General features: G+C 44.6%; 1 protein-coding gene across 2 annotated transcripts in view; it reads left to right on the top strand.

Annotated features, from left to right (window-relative positions):
• The first annotated feature begins 2,743 nt into the window (after window positions 1–2,743).
• The window catches only part of MAN1A1 (mannosidase alpha class 1A member 1), a 223,129-nt gene continuing 208,617 nt past the window's right edge, over window positions 2,744–17,255 (top strand). For both annotated transcript variants that reach the window (XM_065400578.1, XM_065400579.1), the window contains exon 1: window positions 2,744–3,352. In XM_065400578.1, coding sequence (XP_065256650.1) covers window positions 2,744–3,352 — 609 coding nt within the window. The remainder of the gene's footprint in view (window positions 3,353–17,255) is intronic.

Genomic DNA, 17,255 nt, shown 5'->3' with positions numbered 1-17,255 from the left:
GAAGCCGGGGGTGCAGGGCCCTGAGTTCCCCCATACTCCGTGACAGGCCAAAAGCACACTCCACCACCATTCTGCATTTGCTCAGCCGGTAGTTGAAGAGTTCTTTTTCACTGTCCAGGGCACCTGTATAGGGCTTCATGAGCCAGGGCATTAGCGGGTAGGCTGGGTCCCCGAGGATCACTATAGGCATCTCCACATCCCCAAGAGTTATTTTGTGGTCCGGGAAGTAAATACCTTCCTGCAGCCATATAAACAGACCAGAGTTCCTGAAAACACGAGCGTCATGAACCTTGCCCGGCCATCCGACGTTGATGTTGGTAAAACGTCCCCTATGGTCCACCAGTGCTTGCAGCACCATTGAAAAGTAGCCCTTTCGGTTAATGTACTGGCTGGCCTGGTGGTCCGGTCCCAGGATAGGGATGTGAGTTCCATCTATAGCCCCACCGCAGTTTGGGAATCCCATTGCGGCGAAGCCATCTATGATGACCTCCACGTTTCCCAGGGTCACTACCTTTGAGAGCAGTAGCTCAACGATTGCGTTGGCTACTTGCATCACAACAACCCCCACGGTAGATTTGCCCACGCCAAAGTGGTTCGCGACTGACCGGTAGCTGTCTGGCGTTGCAAGCTTCCAGAGGGCTATGGCCACTCGCTTCTGGACAGTCAGGGCTGCTCGCATCCGGGTGTCCTTGCGCTTCAGGGCAGGGGACAGCAACTCACAAAGTTCGAGGAAAGTCCCCTTCCGCATGCGAAAGTTTCGCAGCCACTGTGATTCATCCCAGACCTGCAGCACTATGCGGTCCCACCAGTCCGTGCTTGTTTCCCGGGCCCAGAATCGCCGTTCCACAACATCAACATGACCCATTGCCACCATGATGTCCTCGGCGCGGGGTCCCGTGCTTTGTGACAGGTCTGTGCCACTCTCAGACTTCAGGTTCTCACCGCGGTGCCGTAGCCTCCTCGCCCGATTTCTCAGCATCTGCCTCTGGGAAAGGTGGATGATAAGGTGCGAGGTGTTGACAACGGCCATAACTGCAGTGATGGTCGCAGCGGGCTCCATGCTTGCAGTGCTGTGGCGTCCGCGCTGTCACTGACCAGAAAAGTGCGTGAACTGATTTCCCGCCGGCGCTTTCAGGGAGGGAGGGCGGGAGTGACGGTTGTATGACGACAGTTACCCAAAACCACCCTCAACACATTTTTTTCCCCAGAAGGCATTGGGGGCTCGACCCAGAATTCCAATGGGCAGCGGGGACTGCGGGAACTGTGGGATAGCTGCCCACAGTGCACCGCTTCCAATGTCGACGCTTGCCCCGTTAGCGTGGACTCACAAAGTCGAATTACTGTCCTTAGTGTGGATACACACGTTCAACTTTGTAATATCGATTCCACATATTCGATTTAAGTAAAATCGAACTACTCTCGTAGTGTAGACATACCCTTAGAGAACTGAACTACTATAAGGGGAGAAAGCAACCCTCAAGTGTGGATTGAGCTCAGAATGTCAGGCACAAGACATCCAAGAAGAGGCAGTACTTCAAACTCCTGAAAGGGAAAGTTGCATTATGGTTTACCATGTGTGGGTACTCTGTGTGGCAGAAATTATTTCATTTGTAGGGGAGCTCTTGCGATGGGTGGGAAGGGGAGTCATCTCTGATACTTAAAAAATGTATAAACTGAAAATGTAATGGTGAAAGCACAGTTCTAGTTTTTGGAACAGAAGGTGCATGAAAAGTGGTATTAAACCAGTATAAGGCCGGAAGGGACTGCTTACTTTTGACTCCTAGTGATGTTATTGAAAAGACAAAGTTGTTGTACTTTGTATTGCAAAGCACACATTTGTGTTTCTCTCTGTGTATTTATGAATCTGCGATCTCTGCTTTAAGATAATTAATGCTACATCCATGTATATTACTAAACAGTTGTAACCAGATGCCACCAGGCTGGAAAGATTTGCAAAACCCTCTAATTTCTTATCAAAGATCATTACTAAAGTATTTAACAATTAAAAAGTCAAGCAGCCGCATGGCTGCCAACCCCTCAGATGACTAATTAATCTGCACTAATCAACAGGAGGTCTCTATGCTAATGTCGTTTTAACCTTGGCGATCTTCCTTTTTGCGGACGTCAAACGATAAAGAATAAACGCCCACCGCCCACCCAACCTAACCCCACCGACGAAGCAAAAAACAAAAGCAGCAGCAAGAAAAAAAAGGCAAATTAAAAACAGATTACACAGATGCGATTAAAGAAACAGTGGGGCCTTTACTGAATGGTATTAGTCTCATTAATGTCGCGGCTGCTGCCTGCTTTAGCGCTGCCACAGGAACCTGGAGCAGTTTGTGTGAACCAGAGTCGATGCACTTCGTGTTCCTCCCCACCCCCGTCTGTGTGTATGTGTCACTCTCACACACGCCCCGCCCCTCTTCCCCGCCAGCTCCGCCCACCCCTCCGCCCACGCGCTGATTGGCCCGGCGGCGCCGCTCCCCCTGGCTCTGGCAGGCGGAGTCCGGCGCTGCCTGGCAGTTGTTCGCAGGCACAGGAAGGCTGCGCGCGCGTGAGTGGCCGCGGCGCTCTGTCTCCAGCGGGACCTGGGGCCGGCGGCGGCGGCGGCAGCAGCAGCATGGGCAGCAGCTGACAGGCAGCAGCGCCGCGCAGCCCGCCCCGCAGCCGCACCCGCCGGGGAGAGCGGAGCGGAAAAGTTCCTGCCGCTGCCGAGGGGGAACTTTGCGCGGGGCGCTGAGCCATGCCCGCCGTGAGCCTGTTGCCGCTGTTCGGCAGCCCCGCGGGGCCCGGCGCGCTGGGCGGCCCGCTGGGCGGCGGCCCGGGCGGCGGCAGGAAGGCGTCGGGCCCCAGCGCGTTCCGGCTGACGGAGAAGTTCGTGCTGCTGCTGGTGTTCAGCGCCTTCATCACCCTCTGCTTTGGGGCCATCTTCTTCCTGCCCGACTCCTCCAAGCTGCTCAGCGGCGTCTTCTTCCACTCCTCCGCCGCCCTACAGCAGCAGCCCCCGCCGCCCGGGGGGGAGCAGCGCGCCCCGCCGCCCGGAGCCGGCCCCGCCGCCGGGAGCAGCAGCAGCAGCACCGGGGAGGCGGCCGCGGCCGCGGAGAACTTGGCCAAGATCCGCGAGGACCACGAGCGGGCTCTGCGCGAGGCCAAGGAGACACTGCAGAAGCTGCCCGAGGAGATCCGCCGGGACATCCGGCAGGACAAGGAGAAACTTCTCCAGGACAGGCGCGGCAGGAAGGAGGCGGGGGCCGCTGGGCTACCCAGCCTGCTCTTCCGCAAGCCCGTCGGGGCCGTGGGGCGGGAGCCGGCGGACCCTGATGTCCAGCAGAAACGGGCCAAGATTAAAGAGGTGGGTATCCCCGGCGGCGGGGGGTGTATGTGTCCGCGATCGGCCAGGCTCGCTGGGCTCTCCCGGCTCCCCGGGCTGCCTCCCGGCTCGCTCGCTACCCCCTTGTTTACCCCGCTCGTTGCCCCTTCGCCAGCGCGTTGTCACTGACAAGCTTTCCCCGGGTCGCTTATTTACAACTTGCTGAAGTGAGCTGAGAGGTTTCGCTGGCTCCTGCTGAAAGCCAGGAACTGGCTGATCGGTCTCCTCAGGGAGACACGTTAGTGCCTGGGATCTGCTAGGCGTTTAACAGGGTTTTGTGCAAGGTTTACACCGCTGCAGTTCAAAATGCAGCGTGGCCGCCCATGTGTCAGCGAACGCATGCACACTGGGGAGGAAGGGGGAATAACACCTCCTCACAGACAAACTACCGAGACTAGAAGCTCTTCCTGCCAAACACTCCTCTCCTCTGGGGAAGCCCGAGGACCGGGGCGCGTGAATTCCGAGCTGTAAAGTGCAGTGTTTAAACTTTGAAGCTCAGAGAGCCGTACGGTGGGAGGATGGAGTGGCAGAAGGCTCCTGTGGCGTTTCGGAGCCGCATCTGTGAAAGCATCGCCGCTACTCAGTGCTGTGCTAGGAGGTATAAGCGTATACTCCTAACTCAGTACAGGTGCTACTTTACATCTCAGAGCAACTGCCTTTGTATCCCGTTTATGTGAGTGTACATTCATAAGCAAGTGTAGACTTCTGAGCAAAACTTGAGGAAAGTATGAAACGCAGCATTTATTCCGTGTTCAGCAACAAGTCTTTAAAACCATTTTACTGACTTGGTTTAACAATAAGTTTCCCATACAGTGTGAAGACCTCATTATGACTGTCATTGATCTAGTCCTTTGGGTCCGTTGGCAATTCCTTACTGCGCAGGTAGATGGTTATGTCCGTTTCTCCTCTCTGTCGAAGTCCCACTTTATTTCTCTTGTTAATTTCCTGTCTCTAGGCAGAAATCTCCTCCTGCCCCTTGATCTTTTTCTTACCCTCATCCCTTATTCTTTTTGCCTCCGTACTTAAGGAAGCTATTCAGGTATGGCTTTCTATCTTGTGTGATGTTAGATATATGCAGCTTTCAGCCTGCTGCTACAAACTAACTCTAAGGGTATTTTGTCAGTTTTTACTTCCCTGTTTTCAGATATTCTTAACCTTCTCTGTGCTGGTCCTGCTTACTACTGTATACTTTGCTAAAGCATACATGTCTTGACTTAATAGATAGGAACTCGAATGAACCATATTTACTGATCATAGCAAGACATGAATGTAAAAAGCATTTAGAGAAAATTAAGTTTGTCAGGCAGAGGGGAGATATGAATTAGACTCTGCCTGCTGCCCTCATTGGATCCACAGGGCAAACTAATGCGCCCAGTTCTCTTTCACTTGCCATTTCTGCTTTACTTCTCATGAACACAGATGATAGACTTGTTTACTTCTCTCACTGCACTAGTATTGGGGGAGGGTATGTCCTATATTAATTCCTGCATCAAATGTAAAAGAACTGTGTTAGTGGTGGGAGATGTAACAGAAGACTGAACTCCTCTATCTCTTCTGCTGCATTTCACATACATTGCAATACTTTGATTTTCAAATGTGTGTTGGAACCTTAGCCAAACTGTATTAATGTGAAGTTCTAATCTACAGAGTTAGAAAAAGCTGTTGTTTTATAGTATGTAATAGTGAAATGTATGACCAATAATATACATTTTGCAAACTCCTTAAAATTTTTATTTATTCAGACTGATCTGATTGTTCAGAAAGATTTAAAAGCTTGAACACCTCAGACTAAACCTCTTTGTAGGGGAACTCCCACTTTTTTCCTTTCCTCCAGAGGTAAAGGGGGGGAAGTGAAAATTTTCTTGATGGAAAATAATTTTAAAAAAAAATTATTTAATTTTTTACTGAAACTAATTATTCTGGGACATTCCAAACAAAATGAAAAATATTCACTCTTGTAAATGTTGCTGGTTTTGACCAGCTCTAGTTCAACACTGATGTTGATTTAGATATGGGGCAGTATGACAATTTGTTTTCAGTTTACACTTTTAAAAACCCACAATTACACACACAATGACATTAAAATTGCAAAATCAAGCACTTGAAAGTTAGGAACTACAGAATGAAGGTTGCCCTTGCAACCTTAATCGGTGCCCCCAATGTATATTTCCATTATGATCTTTAATTATGAGATCCTATAATATTTGTTTCCCAGCTTCATTCAGTGCATAGAATGGGCAGTGCTCACGGAACGGCAAGAGCTAGTCTATATTTCTTGTGGCACCTTAGAGACTAACAAATTTATTAGAGCATAAGCTTTCGTGGGCTACAACCCACTTCTTCGGATGCATATAGAGTGAACCATATATTGAGGAGATATATGCCATAACCATATATTGAGCATGCTCTCTGTATGTGTGTGTATATATATCTCCTCAATATATGGTTCACTCTATATGCATCCGAAGAAGTGGGTTGTAGCCCACGAAAGCTTATGCTCTAATAAATTTGTTAGTCTCTAAGGTGCCACAAGTACTCCTGTTATTTTTGCGGATACAGACTAACACGGCTGCTACTCTGAAATCTATATTTCTTCTTCTTCTCTTCATTCACTGTGTGCTCCCATACTTAATTTCCTACACACCATATAAACCGTGCACTTAGTACAGTATTAATTTCCTCATGGGCATTTTTATGTGCTGTTCATGATGGCATCTGAGGGCTTCACAAATGGTCAGTTTATTTTCCCAGCACCCTAGTGAGGTGATCTTGTTTCTGTTTCACTGGTGGAGAACTGAGATGTAGATTAAGGCCAAATCTTCAAGTGTCCACTAATTTTGGGTGCCCAATATGAGAAGCCTGGAACATGATATTTTTTCAGCATACTCAGCATTATATGGCACTTCATATATTCAGAGCACAGCTCTCATTGACTTCTGAGCGCTCACAGCTGCAGCTGTACTCCTGCAAATCAGAACCCAGTTATCTCAAATTGGGCACCTGGAAAATGGGGAACAGAGAGTGGCCACCTGAGACTGGACTATAAAAAGAAAGGGGAGAGAACCCCATAGTTGTCCATCACTTGGGGGATTCAAGGAGCTGGAGCTTTTGAAATCACCAAAAGTTGGGTCCTTCAGCCAATGGTGCTGAAGTCTTTGGGAACAGATTAGGTGAGAAACTTGCTTAGAAAAAGATGGGTAAATTGCTGAAAGTAAGTTGTGGGTTTTTGTTTGTTTGTTTTTGTTTTTTGTTTGTCTTGGAACTGTGTTTTTTGCCTTCGTTGGCTTGTAACCCTTTTTATTTTAATTGCTTATACTTGGTATCACTTAATCCTATTCCATTTTGTTTAATAAACTTGTTTTAGTAAAAAAAAATTCAGAGCTATGATGCAAATAAGAGTGTTCACCCCAATTAAATTAATTAGCAGCGGTTACCCTCTCTTTAGAGGAGCAGCAAACTTCTGTGTATGTTCCAGGAGAGCACTGGATGCTGCAGTGAGAAGTCAGTTGGGTAACTTGGGGTTCACTTCTTGTAACTTGCAAGGCAAGGTTAGGACTGGCAGGGTCCTGGAGAGTTTGCTGGCAAGATAAACAAGCTGGTGTCAGGGAGTTGTCACACAGCTAGTAATAGCAAAACTCTTGCTGAGGCGGTGACACAATAACAGTTCTGGGAACCTCAGCAGATTGTTATATTGGCAGCTGGTTTTGGGGAAATTTGGGAATAGGAGGAGGGGTGTGTGTGTGTGTGTGTGACTTTGCAAAAAGTACCTGGGCAGTAGAAGGGAGAATGTGATGAACATGCTTGTAAGGCTGGTTTTGGTGTCAGGGCTGTGGGCTACAGTACATAGCACTTGTGTCACTGCCTGCCTTGCAATTTTAAGTGAATTAACTGTATTGGTGTGGGTTGAATCTGCAAGTGTCACAGCAGATTTCCTAAATTCTGAGGAGAGAAGGGACAACTGTGTGATCATCTAGTCTGACCTCCTGTAGAACACAGGCCGTAGAACTTGCGCAAAAGAATTCCTAGAGCATATCTTTTAGAAAAGACATTCAATCTTGATTTAAAAATTCAGTGATGGAGAATATATACAACCATTGGTAAATTGTTCCAGTGGTTAATTACTCTGACAGTTAAAAAATGCATGCTTTGTTTCTAGTCTTAATTTGCCTAGGTTCAACTTTGAGCATTGGATTGTGTTAGACCTTTCTCTGGTAGATTGAAAAGCCCATCAAATATTTAATAATGGACTCTTCAGTCTAGCAGATGAAGGTATTTAAATATTTGTTCCCCATGTAGACACTTACTGTAATTAAGTCACCCCTTTAACCTTCTGTTTGTTAAGCTAAATACATTGAGCTCCTTGAGTCTCACTATAACACATGTAGATAGAATCAAATTCTCCACAGTGACATTCAACTGCCCAAGCCAGTATACCATGCTTTCTTTTCCTGCAGTGCTTTGCCTCCTTCCCTACCCACATCTGTTTCTACAGCCAATTAAGCAAATTTCCTACAGAGAGAAGCCTTGTTCACTGATCAACCCTGACTCAGTCCCTAACCACCCATTATTTGCATTAAATGAGACAGGGTGTGTGGTGGTGGGGGTATGGTGCACGATCATATGTTTAAAGACTATTATAATGGATATGCACAAGGGGGCTAACATAAGATTGCACAAGTATCAGAGGGGTAGCCGTGTTAGTCTGGATCTGTAAAAAGCAACAGACCACAGGACTCTGTTGCTTTTTATAAGATTGCACGGTACTTATGAACATAAAAGTGTCAAATCAGTGACAAGATGGGTGAGGGGAAATATCTTCTATTGGACCAACTTCTGTTGGTGAGAGAGACAGCTTTTGAACTGACACAGAACTGTTCTTCCAGGCTGGGAAATGTACTTGGAGTGTCACAGCTAAATAGGAAATAGAACAGATTGTTTAGCATAAGTAGTCCACCTTGAATAGACACTTAACACATTTCAAGGGAAATAGTGAAGCCTGCTTATTTTGAAACTCCACTCTGAAGTGAGAAAAATTGAGACCTGAATTGCTACATTGCTTTATTAGGTTTCAGAGTAGAAGCCGTGTTAGTCTGTATCTGCAAAAAGAACAGGAGTACTTTCTTTTTGCGGATACAGACTAACACGGCTGCTACTCTGAAACCTGTCATTATGCAAGGCACTGCATTTAGCCGTATGGAGTGGAAATCCATCAACTTCATGAAAAGTACTCCTGTTGCTTTATTAGGGTGGAGTTCCATTCAGATGCGCAAATCCTCTTGGAAGGTAGTGTTTTACCTTCAGTGGCAGATGTGAAATGCTGCATTCCTAACTAAGTATTATCCCACAACAACTCTTCAGAGGAAGGAGGAAAGGTGGAAAACACCACCAGTTATTGAAGCCTTTATGCTCTCCAAGCCTGAGGGAGTGAAGAAAGGGCTGCTGTTGTAAGACAATGAAATGGCTTTGTCTACCAAACTTCTTCACTGCAAATAAAAGTAACGCTATACTTCTTCGAAAGCCACAACTTCCTTGGAATCTTCACATTGGTAAGCCCATGTGGCTATAAACTGTTAAAACTGATGGCTTGTTGTTCTCCTTCTGTCTCTAGTAAGGTCATGAGAATATGTTGTTTACCAGTCTCTTTTTTTAATTATTTCACATTAACAGGTATGCAGACTAATCTGAAGGTATGTCTTCACTAGCAAGATTAAAGCGCTGCTGTGGTGCACCCTCGCGGGGGGGGGGGTGTTTTTTCACATCCCTGACTGAGCGAGAAAGTTGCAGTGCTGTAAAGAGGCAGTGTAGACTAGGCCTGAGGCAACTTGTTTTCTCTTGGCCTTACATTACCGTCAACGTGCAACTCCACGATGCAGGGATCATAAATTTATTTTGTCTTGTGCAACACCAAGCAAGTTGATAACTTACTAGTAAGTATATTAATTAATTTGAGACTGAACCACATGGAATCTATTCTCCCTCATGCCTATGTTGTAAATATAAGGGTTACTGTAGGTATAAGGATTTCTTCTAATCTATGTCACCAACATCTCTATCCCCCTACCTTGTATTTCTAGCACTTGCTACTTTTCTGTTCCTCCATACAGTGGTGGTGCATTGGTGAAACTTCTCCTTTGAACCTTCTGTGTGCATGTGACTGTCCATCTGTACAGTTGGTTGGTGTGGTGGGTTTTTGTTTCAATCACAAAAGCGTGGTCTGTGCCTTAAAGAGCTTACATTTTAAAAATACAAGACAAAGGGAAGAGAATGGGAATTGACATGCAGTGAAGTAGTCAGATGGTGATTATTGGTCATATGCCACTGATAAAATAAAAAAAAATTATATAGAATCTTGTATTACTTCACAACCTTATAATAATCCAGATTCTTGTTCATGTCATCCAGTTTCTCATAAGTCACAGTAGAAGTGAGTCCTTATTAACTATTCTTTTTTGGGGGGGGAAGGGTTGTTTTTGCGCACCCCCCCACATTCTACCTGGACTACACTTCTTAAAATTTTTCCCTTCTAGAATTTGTATCTTAGGGTTTTATACTGCCACGGTAGATAGGCAATGTTGTTTATTTTTAGGATACAGGCATATGAAAGGCACAATTTAAATTGTTTTTTCCATTTTCCCAAATGTCTCCCCTCCAGCTACAACTCTTGATTTGTAAAACTTAACTAATCTCTTTCTATCAGCTCATTTCTGGGATAAGGGTGATTCTTACCTGTTCAAATATTAACCACATCCAAACCTGCTTAGTTTTGAAAACGGAACATGAGATTAAGACTGGAAAAGACAGGGATTTGAAGCATCCACCTATTAACTCTTGAATTGTAACATAACATCTGAAAAACCTGCTTAGTCAATTGTAACATTCAACTTTTTTCTGTATCCATATTTTTCAAACATGTCACACTTGTTTATTGACGATTAGATGCAAGACCAGCTTGACCGCCCAAATAATTAGCTCTTCAGAGTTATGGGAGAGCAAAAAGGTCTGAATGCTCTCTGCAACCCCCCCCCCCCCCCAAATTTCCACAAAGATGCCTTGTCTGAATTTCTTAAGCTTACCACCACCACCGACTTCTTGGTAAAGATTAAACATAAATTTGAACTAGAAAGGGTGAGGTTTGTTTTTTGATTGCTGATTGCTGGTATTTTTGCTTTTTGTTTTGGTGAAAATTACATAAGGTTGGGAGGAGTAAGGTTTAGAGTGGAATGTTTTCTGCGTTTTTGGCTAAGATTATGAACTCCTAATGGTAACTTCATGTTTTAAGGTTCACTTAGCCTGTGGCGTCCATGCAGCATGAGGGAATGGAGTAAATCATAGTGTTAGAGTGCTGCTGCAGTAGGCAGTAACTCAATTCTGTGTGCACACTGAATGCAGAATAGCAGAACTTAAAGATTGATAAGTTTACTTTGAAATCCACTACTTACCAGATCTATTTGCAGCTTATGTGAGAAATTGACAGGGAGGGCTTCAGTGGATGCCAGATGTGAATGAAGGCAACTGTATCTGCTATGAAAAGCTGATCACTGCTAGTCAGAATTTGACACAGCATTTTTTATGCAAGATAGTTAACTTCATTAGAAGCACTTGTACTGTGTAGATGACACTCTTTTAAAGAAAGCCTTGGGGAAAAAACTGCCATGAAGTTTGGTAAACTCTGTTCTTGGGAAGATTGGGGTGTAGGTTCTCACCCTCCCTCCCCCTTTCTACCCCCCCCCCGTGAAGAAAAGCTGTAATATAGCAAAAGGCCTCAAATTTTTATTTTAAGTGTATAAAATATACCTTAGCATATAGTGCTTACTCAACCATTAAAATATAAAATTAGAGATATATCTGAAGTCTTGCTTTGCTCATCTTAGGCTGCAAACTAAAAGCAGTTCCTGAATTTGGCTTTTATTATGGCGCACACTATTCTGTGGAGTAGCTAACTATATATTGTAATATGCTACCTCTTTGTCAATAAATTGTAGTTTGAGATAGGATGACAATAATTTTAAGAAAATGCACTTAAGCTAGTTACCCAAAGATTCCTATTGCCTTATTGCGCAAGAAGTGACAGCACAGTAATGCCATAATGTGCCTTGGGGAAATTGGCCGTCTCTTTAGTAATAGTTTACTCTTCTTACTTATTCTTGGGTTGTAAGCTTGAGGAGAGGAATTTCATAGCTAGGCCGGGAAATGGAAGAACATGTGCGAAATACCGGTTCAACATGTTGGATCCTTCCTTTATTAAGTTGCATGTGGGGGGAGGCCAGGAAGGAAGGGAAGGGGGTGATGTTTAAAGAAAATGTGTGTATTTCAAGACAGTGTATTTGTAATCTTGTCTTTTTCCTTCTGATGTACTTAACTCAGCTTTGCAAAGATGTTATGAAAATTGTCAGGTCAGGCGTAAAATGGGAATTTACTGAAATAGCTTAATTGAAACACCTTCTGGCATACCTGTTGCTATTATAATAAAATACTTGGCAGCTTTTCTCAAAGTACTCTGTGAAGGTGAAGTACTGATTTTCTCCAATGGGGAAACTGAATTCAGGTGGCTCACTGGAGGTCACACAGTGGGTCAGTGGTAGAGAATTGCACTCGGTTACATGACTACCAATCTTCGTGCTCTAAATTATGCCCTGTTGTGCTGTCACTAAACAATAAGAGTAAGATACTATAACTGTTATCAGGCTGAGTAGCTCCTCAGGGAAGTAGTCTCACTGAGGTCAGCGTAGGTTAAGCTTTTGGAATCTGGCCCCAACATAAGGTAGTTATTGGCAGTAGTTATGGTGATGGGTGTCCACTGCAAAGGTGAGCAAGTCTGAGCCCTGGTCTACACTACAGGGTTAGGTCAAATTTACCCACATTAGGTTGATTTTTATAATGAATGTGTCTACACGAGCAACCCTGTTCCGTCGACCTAAAGGGCTCTTAAAATTGACTTCTGTACTTCCTGGCGAGGGGAATAGCGCTAAAATCGACCTTGCTGGGTCAAATTTGGGGTAGTGCGGATGCAAATTGACATTATTGGCCTCCAGGAGCTATCCCAGAGTGCTCCAATGTGACTGCTCTGGACAGCACTTTCAACTCCGATGCACTAGCCAGGTACACGGGAACAGCCCCGGGAACTTTTGAATTTCATTTCCTGTTTGGTCAGCATGGCAAGCTCAGCAGCACAGGTGACCATGCAGTCCCCCCCAGAATCGCAAATGAGCTCCAGCATGGAGCGAACAGGAGACACTGGATCTGATTGCTGTATGGGGAGAAGAATTTGTGCAGGCAGAACTCTGATCAAAAAGAAGAAATGCTAATATATATGCCAAAATCGCACAGGGCTTGATGGACAGAGGCTACAACAGGGACACGCAGCAGTGCTGCGTGAAAGTCAAGGAGCTCAGGCAAGCCTACCAAAAGACAAAGGAGACAAATGGTCGCTCTGTGTCAGAGCCCCATACATGCCGCTTCTGTGAACAGCTGCATGGCATTCTAGGGGGGGACCCTACCACTACCCCACCATTGTCCGTGGACACCTGCAAGGGGGGAGTCTCACGCAACACAGAGGAGGATTTTGTGGATGAGGACAAAGAGGAGGAGGAGAATGCGCGGCAGGCAAGCGGTGAATCCGTTCTCCCCAGCAGCCAGGACCTTTAATGCACACAGCAAGCAGTAATAACAATGGCACTACTGGTTGCGCTGAGGTCTAACCTCGTCAGCAAACAGCACCAGCGAGCTTTTAAATGTTCAAAGGCACATTCTACCACCATTCTGCACTTGCTCAGCCTATAGTTGAACTGCTCCTTACTACTGTCCAGGCTGCCTGTGTATGGCTTCATGAGCCATGGGACCAAGGGGTAGGCTGGGTCTGCCAAGGATAACTATTGGCATTTCAACATCCCCAACAGTAATTTTCTGGTCTGGGAAGTAAGTCCCTTCTTGCAGCTGCTCAAACATCCCAGAGTTTCTAAAGATGCGAGTGTCATGCACCTTTCCCGGCCATCCCACGTTAATGTCGGTGAAACGTCCCTTGTGATCCACCAGTGCTTGCTGCACCATTGAGAAGTACCTTGCGGTTTATGTACTGGTTGGCAAGGTGGTCCGGTGCCAAGATAGGGATATGGGTTCCATCTATCGCCCCACCACAGTTAGGGAAACCCATTGCAGCAAAGCCATCCACTATGACCTGCACATTTCCCAGAGTCACTACCCTTGATAACAGAATGTCAGTGATTGCATTGGCTACTTGAATCACTGCAGTCCCCACAGTAGATTTGCCCACTCCAAATTGATTCCCGACTGACCGGTAGCAGTCAGGCATTGCAAGCTTCCACAGGGCTATTGCCGCTCGCTTCTCAACTGTCAGGGCAGCTCTCATCTTGGTATTCCTGCACTTCAGGGCAGGGGAAAGCAACTCTAGAGTCCCAGGAAAGTGGCCATACACATGCCATACACATGCGTAAGTTTATTTAACTTAAAGCACAGTACTGTGGAGGATGGTAGGATGCTCTACCTTTTTTTTTTTTTTTTTTTTCCCCCCAACATTTTTTTTCCCCGTCACCCCATCTCTTCAGTTTGAGTTCTGCTGTAACCAAGAGCCACTTCCATTTGTCTCATTAGTTTGTACAGGAAATTGATATATTTGGTCTAAGCAAATGTACTGCATTTTTATTAGCTGGTGGTGAGGAGGATATGGGTATTGCTCATTCTGATGCTTTTAATTTTTAAAGCCTTTGCCAACATATTAACAGCAGGTTGTGTGCTCATCCAGGTATAGTCTCTTACTTATTAGAGTTAAGCACACACAGCACTTGAGGGAATGCTGCTTGTGTTCCTAAATTTGCATTCCTAAAGTATCTAAATTATTTAAGAAATACAACAAGTGAATTAAGTCTGCCTAAACATTTCTTAAATCTCTCAACCTAGGATTCTAATAAGAAGTAGCACAAGAATCAAAAGGCAGGATAGATAAGAAAATGTTGAAGGTCCAAAAAGATATGTTGTATAAAGGGTGGGATAATGATTTAGAACATCCTTTAATCATTAAAAAAAGACTTACTTGCTTTTCAAAACTTCCTTCAGAAGAATCAACTTTTCCTCTGAAAGTGGATGGAAAAGTTACAATTAGGAAAGAACATGTTTCTGTGTGGTTCTCATTCACATGGGCATATCTGTCTTTTGTCTGTATTTACTACAGACACAATAACTTGTATCTATTGAAGTGGAAAGGAAGAAGGTAAAAGGAAAATCATAGTCTAGTACTCATTATCCTTTTTTTTTCACTCTTCTTTTCTTGTCTTACCTGGTTGATGTGTCCATGTCCAGGGATGCCTTTACTGTTCAGCAACATGGAACTTGTCTCTATCAAACCTCTGTAGTCTTTGATTTCAGTATTGTTTAAAATGTAGTAAGAAGAGGTCTTGCATTAGACAAATATAACTTGTTTCTTGAATTAATGGCTGGCAGCATTGAATTGTTCTCCTCAAACTAAAAAATAGTTCAGTAGTTGCAGGCTTTTTACATGCTTAACAGACTACATAATACAAATGACCCCTATGTCTTTAAATTCCTTCCTGTTTAGCTTTCTTTCAAAGAAATATGAAATAGCCTGTGTGACAGAATGCCTAAAGGATTTTGTTTGTTTGTTTTGTTTAGATGGGGGTGGGGGGAGGCAGAGGAGAATATTGCTTTGGAAAATTGCACTGGTTAAGGAGTTAGTATTTCTACAATTGACTAAAATGCGCACACATGCAGGTCGATTCTTCCTAGCTCACTGTTTTCTGTCACTGCTTTTCAGCACTAGCATCAGTAATTGTGCCGACTGGTTCCCTAAAATACAGTTTTGCCAGTACTGCTGGAAACCTGCTGCTTGTTACCGTGGTTGTAGTTCTCCACCCATCTGTGATTCTGAGAATTGCAGTCCAAGTTGGACCTAGGTAATCATTTTTAAAATACTTAAACCAAAACTAAAGGAGTGGAAGTAGGTGTAAGTAATTTACAGTAATAATTATTTTGAGCCCCTGTAACAGAAACCTTAACTGCTGTTCAGACACTATTGGAGATGTACCTCTGTACTGGAATGTGATAATACTTCCTTACTGTATTGCAGTGGTTCTTTTGACAAGCTCGTCAAAACTGTGGATGTCTGAACACAAACTGCATACCAACTAATATTTGCATAACTAGCCATGACACGGGCAGACCAGGTGTTAGCTCATGCCAAGGAGCCTGGGACTCACTGAACACTGGCAAACGCATAGCTGGAAACCAGTCTGGCTCTCCTGTGTTAATATTGTTAAAATAGCTATTAGAGTTGTAAAAATGTTTAGTCTTTAGACTTTGATACATGCAGCATCCTGCAAGCATTTCATAATCTTACTTAGGGGTATGTCTTCACTACCAGTGGCAGCGCTTTAACGTGGCTGTGTAGTTGCGGTACTACTGCTGGGAGAGCTCTCTTCCACCCCCACGAGGGGAGTAGCTACCAGTGCTGTCTACACTGCCACTTTACAGGGCTGAAACTTGCATCACTCAGTGGGGTGTTTTTTCACACCCCTGAGTGTGAAAGTTTCAGCCCTGTAAAGTGGCAGTGTAGACAAGGCCTTACTTCATTACATGAGATATGGATATTATAACTGTCAAGGCTCCTTCCCCACTCTGAACTTTAGGGTATAGATATAGGGGCCTGCATGAAAACTTCTAAGCTTAACTACCAGCTTAGATCTGGTCCGCTGCCACCACTCCCAATGTGATAATTCCCTTCCCTGGGTAGCCTTGAGAGACTCTCTTCACCAATTCCCTGGTGAATACTGATCCAAACCCCTTGGATCTTAAAACAAGGAGAAATTAACCATCCCCCCTCCTTTCTCCCACCAACTCCTGGTGGATCAAGATCCAACCCCCTTGGATCTTAAAAACAAGGAAAAATCAATCAGGTTCTTAAAAAGAAGGCTTTTAATAAAAGAAAAAGGTAAAAATCATCTCTGTAAAATCAGGATGGAAAATAACTTTACAGGGTAATCAAACTTGAAGAGCCCAGAGGACCCCCCTCTAGCCTTAGGTTCAAAGTTACAGCAAACAGAGGTAAACACCCTAGTAAAAGGTACATTTACAAGGTGAGAAAATAAAGATAAAACTAACACGCCTTGCCTTGCTGTTTACTTACAAGTTTGAAATATGAGAGACTTGTTCAGAAAGACTTGGAGAGCCTGGATTGATGTCTGGTCCCTCTCAGTCCCAAGAGCGAACAACCCCCAAAACAAAGAGCACAAAACAAAAGCCTTCCCCTCCCCCCCACCAAGATTTGAAAGTATCTTGTCCCCTTATTGGTCCTTTGGGTCAGGTGTCAGCCAGGTTACCTGAGCTTCTTAACCGTTTACAGGTAAAAGGATTTTGGAGTCTCTGGCCAGGAGGAATTTTATAGTATTGTACACAGGAGGGCTGTTACCCTTCCCTTTATAGTTATGACAATAACATTTAAGTTTGTTCTGTCACGAAAAATGTTTGCTACGACTGTAAACCCCCACAATAAAGAGCTAAGCATTATCAAGTGTGAAATACTAGTTTACCACAAGAAGTGTCATCTCCTCTCCAAAAGAAGGCCTATAGAAAACAGACAAACCTTTGTGGAACACCAGTGGACAAAAGACTTTACTGATTGCGTCCCCCCACGCCCAAGAATGAGGCTGTGTGCACAAGCCCTTGTTCCATCACAGTTTAAATGCTGGGGGAAGGGACTAAAAATCCCCATTAAGGAGAAATTATCACTATGCTGCTTGGAATTTGAAGAGGGCAATATTTCTAAGCATAAGCATACTTAGCTTGGGTTAGCCCTAAAGAACAAAGTGCTTGCGCATCACAGAAGCTTCTATTACTTTTTGAAACCTAAGACTGAGAC

Source organism: Emys orbicularis, chromosome 3, assembly GCF_028017835.1.
Source record: "Emys orbicularis isolate rEmyOrb1 chromosome 3, rEmyOrb1.hap1, whole genome shotgun sequence".
In the NCBI taxonomy this organism is placed as follows: domain Eukaryota; kingdom Metazoa; phylum Chordata; order Testudines; family Emydidae; genus Emys; species Emys orbicularis.
The sequence above is the reverse complement of the archived record's forward strand: the minus strand, read 5'-3'. Positions and strand labels throughout refer to the sequence as shown.